Source organism: Micromys minutus (assembly GCF_963924665.1).
Source record: "Micromys minutus genome assembly, chromosome: 30".
NCBI lineage: Eukaryota > Metazoa > Chordata > Mammalia > Rodentia > Muridae > Micromys > Micromys minutus.
The window spans coordinates 1,585,601-1,602,778 of NC_137965.1; the positions used below are offsets into that span (position 1 = coordinate 1,585,601).

The 17,178-nt window shown below is 36.1% G+C and overlaps 1 protein-coding gene across 6 annotated transcripts in view; it reads right to left on the bottom strand.

The window, feature by feature from the left end:
• Positions 1-4,616: 4,616 nt before the first annotated feature.
• Positions 4,617-17,178, bottom strand: part of BCLAF1 (BCL2 associated transcription factor 1) — a 28,362-nt gene continuing 15,800 nt past the window's right edge. For 3 of the 6 annotated variants that reach the window (XM_080941555.1, XM_080941553.1, XM_080941554.1), the window contains 6 exons: positions 16,513-16,597; positions 13,840-14,015; positions 12,503-12,683; positions 11,442-11,588; positions 7,131-7,343; positions 4,617-7,018 (listed from right to left, as the gene is read on the bottom strand). In XM_080941555.1, the coding sequence (XP_080797681.1) occupies positions 7,013-7,018; positions 7,131-7,343; positions 11,442-11,588; positions 12,503-12,683; positions 13,840-14,015; positions 16,513-16,597 (808 nt within the window). In that variant the 3' untranslated portion in view covers positions 4,617-7,012. Of the gene's footprint in view, positions 7,019-7,130; positions 7,344-11,441; positions 11,589-12,502; positions 12,684-13,543; positions 13,706-13,839; positions 14,016-16,512; positions 16,598-17,178 lie in introns of those variants that run through there. The other 3 variants (XM_080941557.1, XM_080941556.1, XR_013975623.1) reach the window with 2 other exon arrangements.

Sequence of the window (17,178 nt, forward strand, 5' to 3'; positions counted from 1 at the left end):
CCCGTACTGGATTTTTCTTAGTCTATGGCTCTTATGGGGAACATTATCATTCCAAGTGGCATAATTTCATTTAAACTATATAGGTGTGTATCCATATACTTACTGTATCATATGTAAACTTCATAAATATATCATTCCTTGTGGCTTTTTCAAATGTTTATTATGTATCCCTCCTCCATCCATGTTTCCTATTCCTCCCTTCTGATCACCTCTATCCTGTCATCTCCTAAATTCCGAGGGAAGCAAGCAGCCAAGGAACCAGAATTGGGAGCTGTGTCTGAGCCACTTTTGCTGACTGAGTCCTTGGAAGTGAGGGCTCTGTAGGCTGCAAAGTCCCCCAATAAAAGTAAAAACTATCAGGGTTAGAAAGATGGTTCAGCAGGCACACAGGCTGTTCTTCCAGATGATCTGAATTTACAGCTCATATACAGAGATCTCCATAGAGATCTAATCCCCTCTTCTCTGTAGACACAGAACACATACAGAGCACAGGTGTACATAGCCATGGGGGCAGGGGAGGAATAAAAACCATCTCTGGTGGGTGCAGAAATGGCTCAGTGGTTAAGAACACTGGCTGTTCTTCCAGGACTTGGATTCAATTGCCAGCACCACATGGCAGTTCACAACTATCTATAGCTCCAGTTCCAAGAGATTTCTCTTCCTTCTCCCACGAACCAATGCACATAAACTAAGTGTGATGCATATGCTTGGCCCAGGGAGTGGCACTATTAGGTGTGCCCTTGTTGGAGGAAGTGTGTCACTCTGGGGGTGGGCTTGGAGACACTCCTAGCTGCCTGAGGATGTTCCTGGCTTCCTTTGGATAAAGATGTAGAACTCTCAGCACTTCCTGCACCATGATTGCTTGGATACTCCCATACTCCCACCTTGATGGTACTGGACTGAACCTCTGAACCTTTAAGCCTTCCCCAATTAAATGTTGTCCTTTATAAAACTTGCATTGGTCACGGTGTCTGTTCACAGCAATAAAACCCTAAGACACCATGTTACTTTAAATTTCTCTAGATTTGACAATGTACAAACGCTTTGCATATGTGAATATGTGCCATGAGTATGCCTATTGGATTCCCTGGAATTTAGTTTATTATGAGCTACCTTGTGGGTACTGGGAATTAGAATTCTGGTCGTCTGCAAGAGCAACTGTTATTTAGTGCTGAGCTCTCTCCAGCCCTCACCCCTTACAATGAATTATACCAGCTATGTTCTCAATTACAAGCAGATCTTTTATTTTAGTAGCTAGGTACTAACACAGGCGTATAATTCCAGCATCTGGAGTTAGAAGCAGGAAAGAGATGAAGGCTCTCCTTATGTCACCTGGGGTCCACTCTGGGCTACTGAGTCTGTTTTGTAGTGTATGTACACACCTCACTATGTAGTCCAAGCTGGCCTCAAACTCATGAACTTTTTACTCAACTGTTATCAGCTGTGATTACTTACCAGTCAAAACAGTCAAGGAATGAAGTTCTGAGAATACACCAAAGTCTGTGACCCATTTCTACAGAACACAGATTTGTTTTTACAATGTTTTCATGCTCCTCCCAAGTGTAGCGAATAGATGAGTTTACTTCAGATTATAATCATTATCACTTGCTGCTGTTATTCAAATAAATGTTTGTGCATCTATGGGACACTGTTTTTGGTATGAGTGGTTTCATCCCAGTGGTTGCAGACAGCATAACTGTTGAGAACTTTACTCGTGATTTCTCTTAATCATAGTAAATTTTCTAGTGCTCAGAATAAACTTGGTTATTATGAGACCTTAGTTGGCCTCATTTATAGACCCAATTCTCCCAAGTCCCACTGCCTGAAGAGCAGTGATACCACCTAATGATGGGGACAAAACTGGGCCTCAGTATTCTGTCACTGAGTAAGGAAGAAGTTCGAGATGCCCTGTCTTTCCTTGAGGATTTTATGCAGGCAATTAAAGAGTTACGGGGAAAGAGAAGATTTTCCTCAGTGGAACAGCCAACTGGTATAACTGTCCCAAGCTCCTGTAACATTTTTTAATATTTTGTGTTTATATACACGATACCAAGTGCTTGCAGCAGCCCATGCCAGATGAAACAGATCCTTCAGAAATATAATTACAATGATAAAAAAATTATGGATACACAACTGTGAGTCACCAGATGGACAGTAGGAACCAAACCCCAGTCTAATGCAAGAGCATTAAGCTGTTAACCTGAGCTTTCTCTCCAGTAATTTTAAACCCACTGGGGTACCCTGGGGTATATCAAAATTCCTTCACAGCCTTGAAAATCAACACCCACAGTCACAGTGAAAGTAAACAGCTCAGTAAACATGACAGGGTAGAATGAGAATAAAGTGCCTTCAAAGCCTCAGGCACAGAAAACCCAATATTTCATTCTCTGGAGATTTTTTTTTCTCATACTCAAGGCTCACCCTTCTTCAAAACTTCTGCTAAGACTCAGAGCAAATTTCTATCTTCAGCTCCATGTTTCCCTTCACCAAACATGCAGTTGCCTCCATATTTGAAACTCACCAAAACTATTTACCTGACTTATAAGACACAGTAATGCTGTATTACAAGGAGCCATGCTCTTCCTGCACTGAAAACAGTAGCAAGACAAATTATAACAGATCATCTTATTGCAGACTCAAAGGAATAGACCATGAATTGAGCCAGCCAAGGTGGTAACTTAACTGTACCAAAATCAACTCAACTATGCCAAGTAAGATCATTACCCAATTCCCATTCAAATACAGCATATTAATAAAGTCCCCTTGTATTCTGTGGTAGCCTAAATGAGACATGAGCCCCAAGTCTCAAACATTTGAGTGCTTGGGGAGGCTTGATGGAGGGGCTTGATGGAGGAAGCATGTCACCAGGGTCCGGCATTGAGATGCAAATGCCTCAACCTCTGTTCACTGTTTACTGTGTGTAGCTCAATTTTTAAGCTCTCAGCTCTCTGGTGGTCTCCATGATTCCCTGATGCCAAGCTTCTCCACCTTGAGTGTTAGACTTCCATCCCTCTTGAACTGGAAGCCTCAAATAAGCCCTTCTGTTTGTTCTACAATGCCTTGGCCATGGTGTTTTAGTACAGCAATAGAAAAGTAGCCAATCCAGTACCAAGTGATACTGCTCCCAAGTCTGTAAAGCATGTATCAGTATCTATTATTCAGGAAACTTCAGCTAGTCACACACATATATCCCTGGCAATCAAGTGTGTATTTCCCTTCTCTATTTAGACTTCTTGGAATCAGAAAGCTGGCCAGAAATCTCAGCACCTCAAAGGCTAGGCTACTGAAGTCAGCCTAGGTGACAGAGGCAGCCTCCATCACCTTGGGTTCTACTGTAAGAGCATCTCTAAAGAGCCCAACAAATGGAGCTTGCTCTTGAATAAAACATTCATGTACATAAAAACTACTCAGTTTTAAATTACTAACAATTTTACATAACACTTTACAAATGCAACCAGTTTCTCTGATATTTTAATTTTCCTAAACTAAGCCAGGCATGGCGGCACACATCTCTAACCAAGACCCCCCCCCCAAAAAAAAAGCAAGCACCCAAAAATTTCAAGCCGGCTTGAGATACATAATTAAGACCTGCTTCAAAATTTAAGGCTATAAGTTATTGAAAGTTGTGCATTCCTGAGCCAGCAAGGAGGCAAATGGAGAAAGGTGATTCTGATCAAACTAAAACAACAGGGTGGGACAAAACTGTACCCTCCAAAAGTTGTGCTTGGATCTCCCTCCACACTTGCACATCACACACAACTATACACATAACACACACAAAAAATGGAGAAGTGGTCAGTTCTTCAGAATAGGGAAATGGCTCATGAGTTAAAGGAACAGTTCCCAGGACCCACATAAGGTGGTGCACAACTCTCTGTAACTATAGAGAACCCAATGCGCTCTTCTGGCCTTTGTGGGCACCACCTAACCCACCTCCGTGACCCCCCCACCCCTTCCTCCCCACACAAACTTTCTTTTGCATTTCCAATAACTTAAGAGAAAAATTTCAATTGTGCCGGATCTTAAAGAGAACAACTAACTCTTCAGTTACTGATTAGCTGTACTTTTCAGAGGAGTGCTAGCTAGGGATGTGAATGTTTGCTCAACATGCAAAGCCCCAGGTTCAGCCCCAACACACAGGTGGAAGCAGAAAGATCAGACCTTCAAAATCATCTTAGCTATACACCTGAGTTTAGGGCTAGCCTTGGCTGAATGAGGTTCTGTCTCAAATCAAAAAAGGAGTCCATCAAAACCTTACAAATGACTTTTCTTTTTAAGACATATACAGCTCTGACTGACCTCGAACTGGGCTAGGATTCAAGTTTGGCATCTATTCTTTTCAAGGACCTCTCTTCTTTGAGGACTACCAATCTGGAATTGCTGTGCTTTTACGAATGTATGCATTCTCATCTTCCCAAGAAGTCAAGAAAGCAATAAAAACAGTTTTAAAGAATTAAAAACATCAAACCACATATCAAATATATACAAGTTGATATTCCAAATTCTAGAAACAGGCCATAGAAATCAGCTGGGTAGAGCTGATTCAACCAACAATAGCCTCAAAGTCAGGTAAACAGACACCAGCTATTACCACTTAGGACATTTTATTGGCATGTGACAATTTACAGGGGTCCCTGTTGAAATATACACCACACTGAGGAAGAACTGTTTAGCCATCTACATTCATTCTCATTAGATATTTTTCCCTCAAATTATAATTTAACTCCCAACACTGATTTTAACTGTAACAAAAGGGAACATGACAATTCTTTGAAATGGAGTGCAACTGGGAAAGTCTTTGCTTTTTGTTAATTCCTAAGATGCTGAAGCATACAAACCTAAGAATTGAGTCATGGCCTTCTAAAACTGCTTTCTTAATGTTTTTCTGGGAAAATCCTTTGGTCCGTTTTCTTTTCTCTGGATAAAGGAAGTATGTGTATGCAGCACATAACCCAAGGTGTGCAGGCGTGACACACAGTGTGCAGTATAACAGTTCTTTTTTCCTGGCACTTGTAACCCAGCAGCTTTATTGAGAGGCACTGTTCAGCTTGTGTAACATGTCATCAAACGTGTAGTTAAATGATCATCTCAAAGAGTACATACAGGCTGCTTTGTGCTTGGCTCTGAGAAGGAGAATATTCACAGTGGTATTCTACTGCCATTCTTATAACAATCCCTTGACTAGGATGTAGGACTATAAAATGAAGTAACCACAGGCACAGCACTTAAGTATAGCCTGTTACTCCCTATTTAATAAGTTTCAACAAATATACTTTGTTGTTGGAAAGTAAAGCTAAACAGGTACATATGTGAAGATTCAGTATTTAACCAAGTAACTGTGAAAATAAAAGTTGTGTATTCATATAAATTAGAAATGATAGGAAAATTATTGATGAATTAAACACATGTTGCTTTTACATTTAAGTTAATCTGAACTATTATTTATAATAATTATTGTAACTACTTATGTCCAGATTGAAACAATAAAGTTGCTTTGCAGATATTTTCTCTGATTTACTAATTTCACAGTGACAATTAATGGGGGGAGCATCATGCAATACTGACTCCTGAGTATCTTATGATAAACACTTCACACGTTGACTTTGGTTTTAATTTTGTTGCCAAGTTTTTAGCCAATGCCACCAGCTATTCAAGGTCTAAGACACTGTCAAATCAAACTTAAAAGCTTGCATTATAGAATAAGCATTTTCTTTAAATGCAAAATAAACAACTAATCTGCTGCACTGTGGCTAGTTTTACATTTTCTTTTTATATTAATTCTTAGCACTGAAGTTTACTTTATTCCTTCGAGATGTTAAACATATAGTAAAGAAAGATTATTTACCTAAGAATAGACACCAAGAAAAAGGCCATTTTATGAACTAAAATTGATGGCATGTACACACAATTAGATCAATATGAGCTTCCTGCTAAAATCCACTACTGGCAAGTAAGAAAAAACAAATTAAATACTACTCAACAGCTTATTGCATTTATTTTGTACTTAAATTATGGACTAATCTACAGCTGCTCGAAACATCCAATAAATATGTAATCTATCCAACCAGGTACTAGATAACTGTTCATCACATCATGCTGCAGGATAATCTTCTCTATATGAAAAGGACCCAAGTGTTGTAGGTTTGTTATTGTTATTTTTACTACAATCAGGTCTATGGAATTAGGATTTTACTTACACGAATGTTACAAACCAATTTCTCTCTGGCAGGTAGATGGTATGTAAGACCATGACTCAAACCATGAAATGAGATGGAAGAGAATAATCAGTTTTGAATTCATACTGGAAAGTCCCTTCAAGTGATTTTGTACGCCTTTGTTTGCTTTCAGTAAAAAAAGAAAAAAAAAAAAAAGAAAAAAAAAAAAAAAAAAACCAAAAACACAACTCTCTTAAATCTAACTTAATTTGTACTTTTTAGCTGTTAATACAGCTACTTGTCCTCCTTATATATTTGCTGAAGTGTGAACCTAGTTTACCATAATAGCAACTTTGTCGTCATCTTCAAAAATTAGTCACTCTACTATGTAGGGTTCAAATTTTAAAAGATGTTAAACTGATGTGTACAGTTAAAAAAAAATAATTAGTATGGTCACTATAAACAATTTTTGTTCAAGGATTTGTGTGGACTGGTGTAGAGTTAACCTTCACTTCAGAATCAAACATCAACAGGGAGGTGAGTTAAGAACTATCAGAGATGTAGTTGACCACTTCTTGTAGACAAAGCAGAAATACAATGCATATAACAAAAACAGTCAAAGGTTTTTAAAAGTTGATAGTTACAAATATGATACTGAACATTTTCTACTTTATTTCAATACAATTTCAACATACAGTCTACTATTTTTTCAAGATATTTGAAAACTTAAAGCAAAATTTCTAGACTACTTGCAAACAGTACATTTTAAGTAAAATGCTTACATTCTTATTTGAAAACAAAAATCAGGTTTAAAAAAATTTAAGTGTCAAGTTCTGCTCCCTGATGCAATCTTGAGACTATTCCTAAAAAGGGAAAAAGAAATCAGAGGTCAGTAAAAATCTGTGAGTCGTGAATATTAATAATATTTCTAAAAGATGATCAACTCATTAGCCAATTTCATACTAAAATGTCTACCTTTTCTTCTTTACGTCTGTCCTTCTTCTCTTCATTATTTTCCATGGTCTCTTCTTCGTCCTCAACAATCCCGTCTCCTTGGTATTTGTCATGAGTCCATTTTGGACTGCTACCTGATTTTTTGAAATTAAAGCGCCCTCTGCCTCGTTGAAAAGTACCACGACCTCTTCCTCTTTTGGCCCAATAATCCACACCATCATCTCTGTCATCGTGCTATAAAAAGGATTAAAAAGGAATGCATCAATAAAGCAGCTCTCTTGTAAAGATTTCGATTCTTTAGTCATACAGCTGGTAATAAACTTCAAAAAACTTTGAAGAAAAATCATAAGAATACTGCAAAAGTCACAAACTGTCATTATACTATAAATAATATTTATCACATCATGTAAATCATGCCAAGCATAAGAGATTTAAAATCCTACACTAAAATTTAAATATACATGTGAAAGAAAATACAGTCTACAGGTTAGAAGTTTCAATGGCAAATCGTGACAGCACAGCCTGAAGGCTATTTTCTTTAACAGTAAGTACTGACTGAAACTAATACATTTCAAACTTAATTTCTTAATAAATATACATAAACAGATTACTCCCCAACTTACAAACTATTCTATTAAGTAAAAACCAGCTCCGACGCTGAAATTTGTAAAGTATTCCCATTCCAAAACACAGTACAAAAGGCTTAAAGTCTCCGTTCCATTAACTCATCACATCTGCCCACTGTAAGATAGCAAGTGAGGCAAAGCAATGGCCTCCACAAGGAGACAAACACAGCACACGTGTAAGTAATGCTACATTGCCTTTCAAGTACTTGTAGTGAGCAAAAACTCAGCTCACTATTGTAATGTGTCACAAAGACTTTTCAAAACAGAGTATGTCTTTGTGCATAAACATTTATGCAGATAAACTTCTTATATAATTTAAAAATTACAATTATACAGGCAGGTATTAAGAAGCTATTTGAAAGAAGGAGTTCTCGGCTTTTAATATCTTGTATCTTTTGACACTGTTACCAAACAATGAAGACTGCAGGTGGGATTATGCATGATTCCATAAAGAACGACTTCTGAGAGTACACAGAAAGTACAGACTTCCATACTCAGTTATTGTTTCATGCTTCCTTGTAACATTAACACCCTCTTTTAGAGCTTTGTTTGGTGTTATTTGAATTTTTAGAAAAAGGCAAACAAGTTCTAATAGACAATCTAGAAGTAACACTAAAGATTCAGTAAAATATACTTGGTCCAGTCCCTGTCAAGCAAGAATTCAACAATGCTGTGGATACATGTAATTAATTACTCATCCAATCTTTAGAATCAGGTATACTGTGACTATCCTTAAAACATGGAGAATCAGACAAAACTAAAACTAAAACTCTTACTGACCACTACCTATTTCCCACAAATCCCAAGGGCAGTAAATGAGTTACCATTATCAGGGAACTCAAAATAGAACTGTAAAAAGCCAGTAGCAAAGCTAGTTGCCAGTCAGATTTGTCATTGCTTTTAGATACACATTCATCTGAAATTTTAAGTAAAAAGAAACTAGAACCACAGGAGACTAAGGTAACAGCAACTATGTGAAACGCTGAGTGGGTACTAACAATAGAATTTTTCTCTTCCCATTTTCCTGTATGTGGCATATGTATGGGTGTTTGTACAGGTGTGTGTGCATTCCAGTGGAAGGCAAGACTTAAGGAGACACTCTTGATTGTTCTTCACCTTGTTCAACAGGCTGAAATAACAGGCCACGGAGACCATGAGCCTGCATTTTTGTATGAGGTTCTTGGGAATTCCAGTGTTCTAACCACTGAGGTGGCCTCAGCCATTGGAAAACAGTCTCAAATTTCAAATTCTTACATTCAAATTCTGAGTCTCCTAGTTTTAGGAATTAATTTTCTCACAGATGACAGTTAAATATTTACCTAACAGAATGGCTACTTTTCTTTTTAAAAAGAAATCTATAATGGACTCAAAATCCTCAGCATCTGTCATCTCTCCATTAAACACAATTAAATCAACTTTCTCCATGAATGCAAACCTATAATGCTAACATTCAGCAAATAGGAATCACCCCTTCAGTGTTAGCCTGGCCTATAGAACAAGATCCTGTCTTAATCTCCTCCAGTTAATTAATAAATTTATCAAGTATCGAGTTTCAAACATAATTTTCAAAAGTTAAATTCTGAGTGTTAGTCCCCAAGTCTTAACTCTACACTACTCTACTGTGCTCTGAGAACTTGTTCCAACTCTTCATATTCATTTCTCAAGATCTACCGAATATTGGCATCTTCCTAGAACTCTATTATCACACCCTTCCACGAGGCCAAGGTTTATGAGAAACTGAAGAATGTAACAAACACTCATCATTATTTTTCAGGGTAGAATAGAGATCACAAATCAGAAATTTGGCTTGGAGTGCAGCAGATGGTATTAAGTACGAACCCATTCGTACTAGCTCAACAGTCCAACTACAGTAACTGAATTAATTACTGGTCATCTCAAAAGAAATGAGCTTTGAGTTTTGTTTCTGTTTTTTTAATTTTTTTTTTTTGTTTGAACAAACTATAATACACTAGTATTAGCAAGTTTAACCCAGTAGAATTTAATGTTTAGTAACATTTAAGCTGGCATGTTAGTTTGGCTCCTATCTCTACCTCAATACTATCTAAAGTCAGTATGCACATAAAATGCACGATATGTCTGATAAATGCAAATAGCCACTTCAATTGCTCTTAAGAACAAAAATAATTTAGCCAGTCTGTGATTACCTGTAAACATATATTATACAGACCAAAAATTTAAAATTAAAACCCACAGCCAGTGATGCACAGCTTTAAAAAAATAAATAAATTATTCATTTAATGTATGTGAGTACACTGTAGCTCTTCAGACACACCAGAAGAGGACATCAGATCCTATTACAGATGGTTGTGAGCCACCATGTGGTTGCTGGAATTTGAACTCAGGTCTGAAAGAGCAGTTAGTGCTCTTAACCACTGAGCCATCTCTCCAGCACCAGGTGCCCAGCTTTAATTCCATCACTCTGGGAGGCAGAGGCAGGCAACCTGGACTAAACATAGATACTCTGTCTCAACCCCCCCCCCAAAGAAAAGAGCACACAAAAACAACAAATTATTATTATTACACTTGTTACATAACTAAATTCTTTTGGGGAGGAGTGGAAGGGAAGACAGGTTTTCACTATGGAGTCCTAGAACTCACTCTGTAGACCAGGATGGCCTCAAACTCAAAGATCTCACTAGCTCTGCTGCTCAAGAGTACTAGGATTAAAAGTGTGCATCACAACACCCAGCAAACAACAAAATTCTTAAAATAACACATTAATAAAATTAATGTAAGACAACCTAAAATGTTTTCTATATAAAGATCTATGAAAACAAATCCTGACAACTAACAGAAACTCTGGTCTAAAGTCTATCTCAGGTCTACTGTTGTTCTCTCTCCTAGTCACTTTAAGAAGCATACTGATCCTTTCCAAACAACTTCACTTCAGAATATAACTTTATTCTCTAGTTAAGCAGCCTGTTTTGGACCCTCAATCTGATCACTATTACTATTTACTGCCTTGCTTAAAATTTTCAAACCTAACCTCAGAAACATGACTTTCCTGAAAAGCTCTGATTAAAAACTAATATTCTGGTACATTTGGGTAACTTAATAATCTCCCCCTATAATATAAAACATACAGCCCATTCCCTATGCCCAACTAAACAAGATTACCACCCTATCCAGATCCTTCAAGACCCACAACCTCCCATTTTAACCCTTGCAAAACAATAACAGGAAAAGCATATCCATCACAACCAAGGACCAAAACTAGTGTATCTAGCAATTGCATTTTCAATACCTAGTTTTCCTATTAGTCCAATGAATTTGAAACCTTGAGATCCTTCATAACAAAAACCATGAAGAACATCATTTTCCTTGTCTTTAAATAGCTAGGAAATAAAGTACAATTTAATTAAGAGGTTTCTAATGTCTTCTAGATAGATATGAAAGATGTTAAACTCACTACAGTATGGTTTTTCTCTCTGAATGTGGCAATCAAATCAGGCACTTTTTAATTTACCTTGAGCAGCCCACTATGTGATGTTAAGTTTAGCATATAAACTAACGGGTCCCATAAATCAATTTAAAGTTTCAAACAACTTAAGTAATGATGTTAAAAAAAAGTGTTTGCCCAAGTTACAATGAAAATCTCATAATGGTGAACATCTGTACTGGAATGTATTCACCTAGGATGTTTGGAAAATCAACACAAACCAAATAAAACATTTCTAACACCCACCAAGAAGTACTTCTTGCTCTTTGGGGTATATTCTGGATCCCATTCCTCTTCCTTCGGTCTCTTTTGAAAAGTGGTATTTGAGTTGTTTGGACCAGGGTTTGTCCCAGCAAAACCTCCTCTGGCTCTTCCTCTGCCTCTAATTCGGAACTGATTAACATTAACACAGTTGTTTAGTAATGCAATCAAAGGTGTTTAGTTACATGCAAACTCTAGATCTTACTGCAGTAACAAAAACAAAGTGTGTGCGGTGTGTGGTGTGTCTGTCTGTCTGTCTGTCTTCACAGCCACCGGAAGATGGAACAGGTGGCCATTTTATACCACAAGCCTACTGGAAGTTGAGTAGATGAAGAAAAGTAATATTCTGAAGTATTAAAATATGTACTTTCATGGCCTGAAACTAATATTTTTAAACAGTAATATAGAAAGGTCCCCCTTTTCACTAGCCAAAAGCTATGTAGTTCCTGTAAATTATACCAATAAAGTCTCAAGTGTCCAACCATATCTATTACCCTGAAAGAAAAGCCCTTCTATTCCCCCAAAATGACCTAGTGACTATAGTAATATCCAACTAGATATAGCTAAAGGTTAAAGTATGGACCTGAGAAAATGCACTGCTTTTAAGCCTACAGTTACAGTAACTTTGTAAAAGCATACTACATTCTACGTAGACTTAGAAAAGTTGTGTGACTGGTACACATAAGCAAGAAGCTAAATAGGCAAATAAAAACAGCAATAATAGAAAGATAAGTCAGTTTTAGTATTTTTAAAACAGGTTTTTCAAAATTAGAGAAAATAAAAATTAAATATAAGTGAACTTTTGCTCTTGAAACACTGACCTGAAAATTTTTTTTAAAGTATCCAATTTATATAGATGCTTCAAAATCTCAAATAGAATGGCATTTCATTTTATTGACAAGATAATATTTCAAATACCATTCTACTACTGGAGACTGATTCTTTGGGAAAGATGACTAATAATCTATTAAGGTATATTTGACTTCCCCTTTGCACACTTCTCCAAGATAAAGCCTCGGGAATGATCAAATGTAACTGTTACTTACAAAGGTTCCTCGTGGTCTGCTAACTCCTGCAAATCCTGAGTAGTCTTTCATCTCATGGTGAGTTTTAAACTCTTCTTCTCTTTCTTTCTTACTCTCTTTTTCTTCTCGAGAACTGGGTGAGGAAGGTGATGCTGAAGAGGATGATGACCGAGAATGATCTTGCTCTCTACCTTTATGTTTGCTGAAAAATAAAAGAAATGTGCTATTTTTAAAGATAAAATATTATTTAAAATCTTACGAGGAATGATTTTAAGTTTTAAAAAAAAGCACCCACTTAAAATTATTTAAGTAAAATTGAGTATATACTCTGACACAGTCTGTTTCCAAATGTCTTCATTGACTGTTTTACATAATTAATATACAACATCCTACCAGCTAGAAACTGGTAGTTTGCAAACTTCAATGATGTTCAGTTCTTCATTACTTTAACTTGTACACATTTGTTATTTTAAGGAAAGAAAAGGGAAAAGAGTGGGTTTGTTTTTTTGTTGTGGTGCTGGGGATTGAACCCAAGGCTTTACATGCTAGGTGAGCATGCTACAACTAATCTACAGCCCCGGTCCGAAATGTACTTGAGTCCAAGTTTTAAAAAGACTGCAGTTTATATGCACCCTGAGTGAAAACAGTCTGTTTGGTTTGGGCCACAATATCATGATAGAAATAAAAGGCATGTAACATTATAAATAGCAGTCATAAATTTAAAAGCACAAGTAAAATCCACCATTTACCTAATGAACATCAAGAAAAAAAAACTTCTCTATAATAACATTTTATTCCTACTTATTTGACTCTATAAAGATAAATTTACATCATTCTAATGCAACACCCGAAAAGGTCATACCTGCAGTAACTCTTACCAATGCTAACAGTATCCAGGGAAATATAATTTTCAAAGACTAATGCGCAATAATCCTACTTCCTGGTTTTCCTCCCCCCATCTCTCCCATGTTAAACCACTAGACAACACTGTAACAGTCTTGTACTCTGGGTGTTATGAGTTGAAAAAGTGCGGAATCAAGCATAACGAACCAAAGTTCTTACACAAACTGTTTCTAGAAATGCACTGCATTGAAGTCCAACCTCCTGATGTAGCCTGGATAATAGGACACATTAATTTGTCATTTTTTTTTCAGTGTTAGCTTGCTATTCCAAAGTTTTTGTCCTCATCCACCATAAGCCGTGTAAAAGACAAATACATTTTTGCTGTAAAACAAATAATTTTAATTGTTTAAATTTAAACATTTGATTACATAGTCAAAATTGAAAGCAATTAAGCTGACAATTATTAAAGGCTAATTAGAAGCTAAAGCCTAAGTCAAGACAATTTTAACAATCACCTGTCATCTTTGTAAGATTTGTATTCTTTGTAGTCCTTTGGTGTTTTTTCTTGCTTTCTTGATCCACTAGATTCTCTGGAACCCTTGGAATCTCCCCGCTCTTTACTTCTTTCTTTACGGCGACGGTCAATGTCATGCCGAAGATCAGCCGAATCACACCTTAATTTTTTATCTCCCTGGAAAAACACATGTAAAATACAGATTTCAGGGAAGTAACAGAAATTTATACAAACGTATAGTTATATCCCAGCAGATTCTAAACAGGTATATTAGTATCAAAAAACTACTAAATCATGTACTACCACCACCCTTGGAATTTCTTTTAAAATTACATTTTACTAAGCATATTATGTACATATACTAAAACGTCAAGACACTAATTCTTTTTAGTTTTATGGTATTTATTCAAAGAAATCCATAATAATAAGCTTTCATTCAGCAAAGTGATACATCTTTCTAATCAGTGAATCATTATTAACCCTCATTCTTCCAAGTAGCTTGAGATCCTTAGACAGTGTTAAGTTACAATCTATAGATACAATGTAGTTTTTGCTCTATAATCTCGAGATCCTGGAGTTATGGGTCTCATTAACTAAGCCTCATTAACATCAAGCTCTTCCCAGATAAACTGATAAACTTTAATTTTCATGACATGCAAGTGGAATTAATAAAACTGAGGCTGAACAAAGGTCAAGTCAAACAAAGTCAAATAGGCACTATTCGCAATCCTGTACTCAGTATTTGGGGCTATATATTGCCCTTTTTCAATTCAGGTATTGCAACAGACATTAGTTTAACTGGGTCACAGTTCACCTCCTCCTTGTTCCATTGCTTTTTTCAAATACTATATAATTTAGGAGTTGAAAAGAGGCATCTAGGAATGAAGAGAAATTATACATCAGTAAGATGCTATGCAATGTGGACATCCTTGAAATTATTCAACAGTGAGAACTATTCTGGGACATCTAACTATAATATTCATAAGCATGAACAAAACTGAAATATATGTATCTCTCAATGTTAAGTGTTACTTACCAATTTGGCCCTAGAGTAACAAGTCTAACCATAAACAAAACTTTACTAATCCCCTAGTTATTATTGACTCCATAAGAAACAATGTATCTAAGTGAAATTACTTTGTAAATCTTGCTAAGCATGTAATTTCATATTAACACATTAATTATTCATTAAAGACAAAAAGATAACAAAGCCCAATTTTCATGTCTTCCCAGTCATGACTTCTCTCTCTGACCAAAGACAAAGTGAATTGTTTGAGAAATCAAACACAATTAACCATTATTAATAAGCTTAAGGTATTAAAGGCAAAGTTTTTTTTTTAAGTATTGAACTGTTTACTCCTCAGACTGTTTTCTAAAACTGTTTTCTCCTGTGCATAGGCATCATCTTACCCGACTAAGCTCAGTTAGCAGCACACCCTACTGAAAAATGTGTACATTGGCACTGTCAATTCCTATTTATACAAGTAAAATCCAAACTAGCCCAAATCTTCCACAACTCTAAAAAATACATTTTTATTATTTAAACTAGAAAAGCCAGGGTTCAAGAGTTATTTTCCAAAACCCATAGAACTGAGCCTTGCCACCTCTACTGAGTATTTTACTCAACACTCATAAACAGCCGTGTGAACTAGTGTACTCAGTAAAATACAACTTCAATCACCATGAAGTACCTTATGACTGCACTATAGTCTCACCAAGCCTCTGGCTTCTTCACCTTATCTGTATTATCTAAACAGACTTTCAAAGCCAAATTCCTAAGTAGTACAATAAATATGAAACATGTTTTGTTCCAAAGTTCACTTTGCAAATCAGTTTTTAGAATGCCTATTCTTTTCCTTCTCACAATGTAGCCACATCAGGCCTGGAACTTTTACAGATAGCTCAGGCTGGCCTCTGCCTCCTGGGTACAGGAAATAAAGTTGTACCCAGCCTAAAATGCTTATTTCTTTCCTTTTCTTCTTAATTCAACATAACATATTTTCATACAATATATCCTGATTATATTTCTCCTCCCTCTACTACTCCCAGTTCTCCCCCACCTCCCCTCGTATCTGGATCCACCCTTTCTGTCTCTCTTAGGAAACAGGCATCTAAGGGATAATAAATAGTAAGATATAAAATAAACTGAAATAGTACCAAAGAGAAGGTAAAGATCACAAGTTAAAAAAAATGTCTATTTCTTAAACCACATAAAAATGGGCAATAGGCAGGTATGACGGTGCACTTCTGTAAGCTAGGTACTCAGGAAGCTTAGGCAGGAATATTAGCATGAGTTCATAGACAGTCTAGATTGTCAAAACTTACTCCCTCAAAAGGACAGCACTAAGGTAACTTCTTTGAAGAAGCAGAAACACAATTAACTTGAAAAGACATATTCAAACTCATCTCCAAACCTCATAAAAACCATATAATTTATATGCTATTTATAATCTTTTGTCTACCCACCAACTCCCTATCCTTAGGACTGACATTTACCCCTGACAAGCATTTTCAAAAAGGTATTCTTGGTTTAAATTAAGATACACTACTATAAACATTATGTATCCACAACTTTTAAAAAATGTGATCATTTTGCCTAAGTAAACGATGTTTAGTATAGTATCAAGTTGAGTTTCACATGAAAAACAAGTACATTAAAATAAGTAAAGACTACCTTTTGAATTTCTTCTTTAAAAACTCTCTCCTCTCCTGCTAAACGGGTATGCTTCCTCAGAGCGCTTGGAGAGATGTCAATCCTCCTTAATATAAAATAAAGTGTATTTGTAGTTATATTATTTTCATTCTGATTCAAAAGGAAAACCCATTGTTGAGAAATACTAGACAGTTATGTCTCTCCTGAGAAACCAATCTGGCACAGTTAAGTCTACTGATTTAATTACTAAAAGAAGAAATAAAAATCGTATGCATTAAGAGAATTAATAAAAAACTGGATACGGTGGCAAATGCTTCTAATCCCAGTATGCCACATGTTAAGACGAAAAAAGAAAAAAGGAAAAAGAGGACTGCTTTGAGTTTGATGTCCACATAAGCTATGTAATATGAGGCTTGAGAGAACTTCACAGCAAAATCCTGCCTCAAATACAAAACAAACCAATTAACCAATTAAAATACTTAGGGTAGATCTAAATGAGAAAACAGACCTTTAAACACTAAACTTTAACCATAAAAAAATAATACTTTGTTATTTTAAATATTAAATCACCATGCAACTAAAAGAAATTAACTTAAATAAAATATCTATTTAGTTCATCTTGTGTCTGATTCTGCACCTTTCCATTTCAGGCTTTTAATAGTTAGAAGATCTCACAGCATTCTCAGC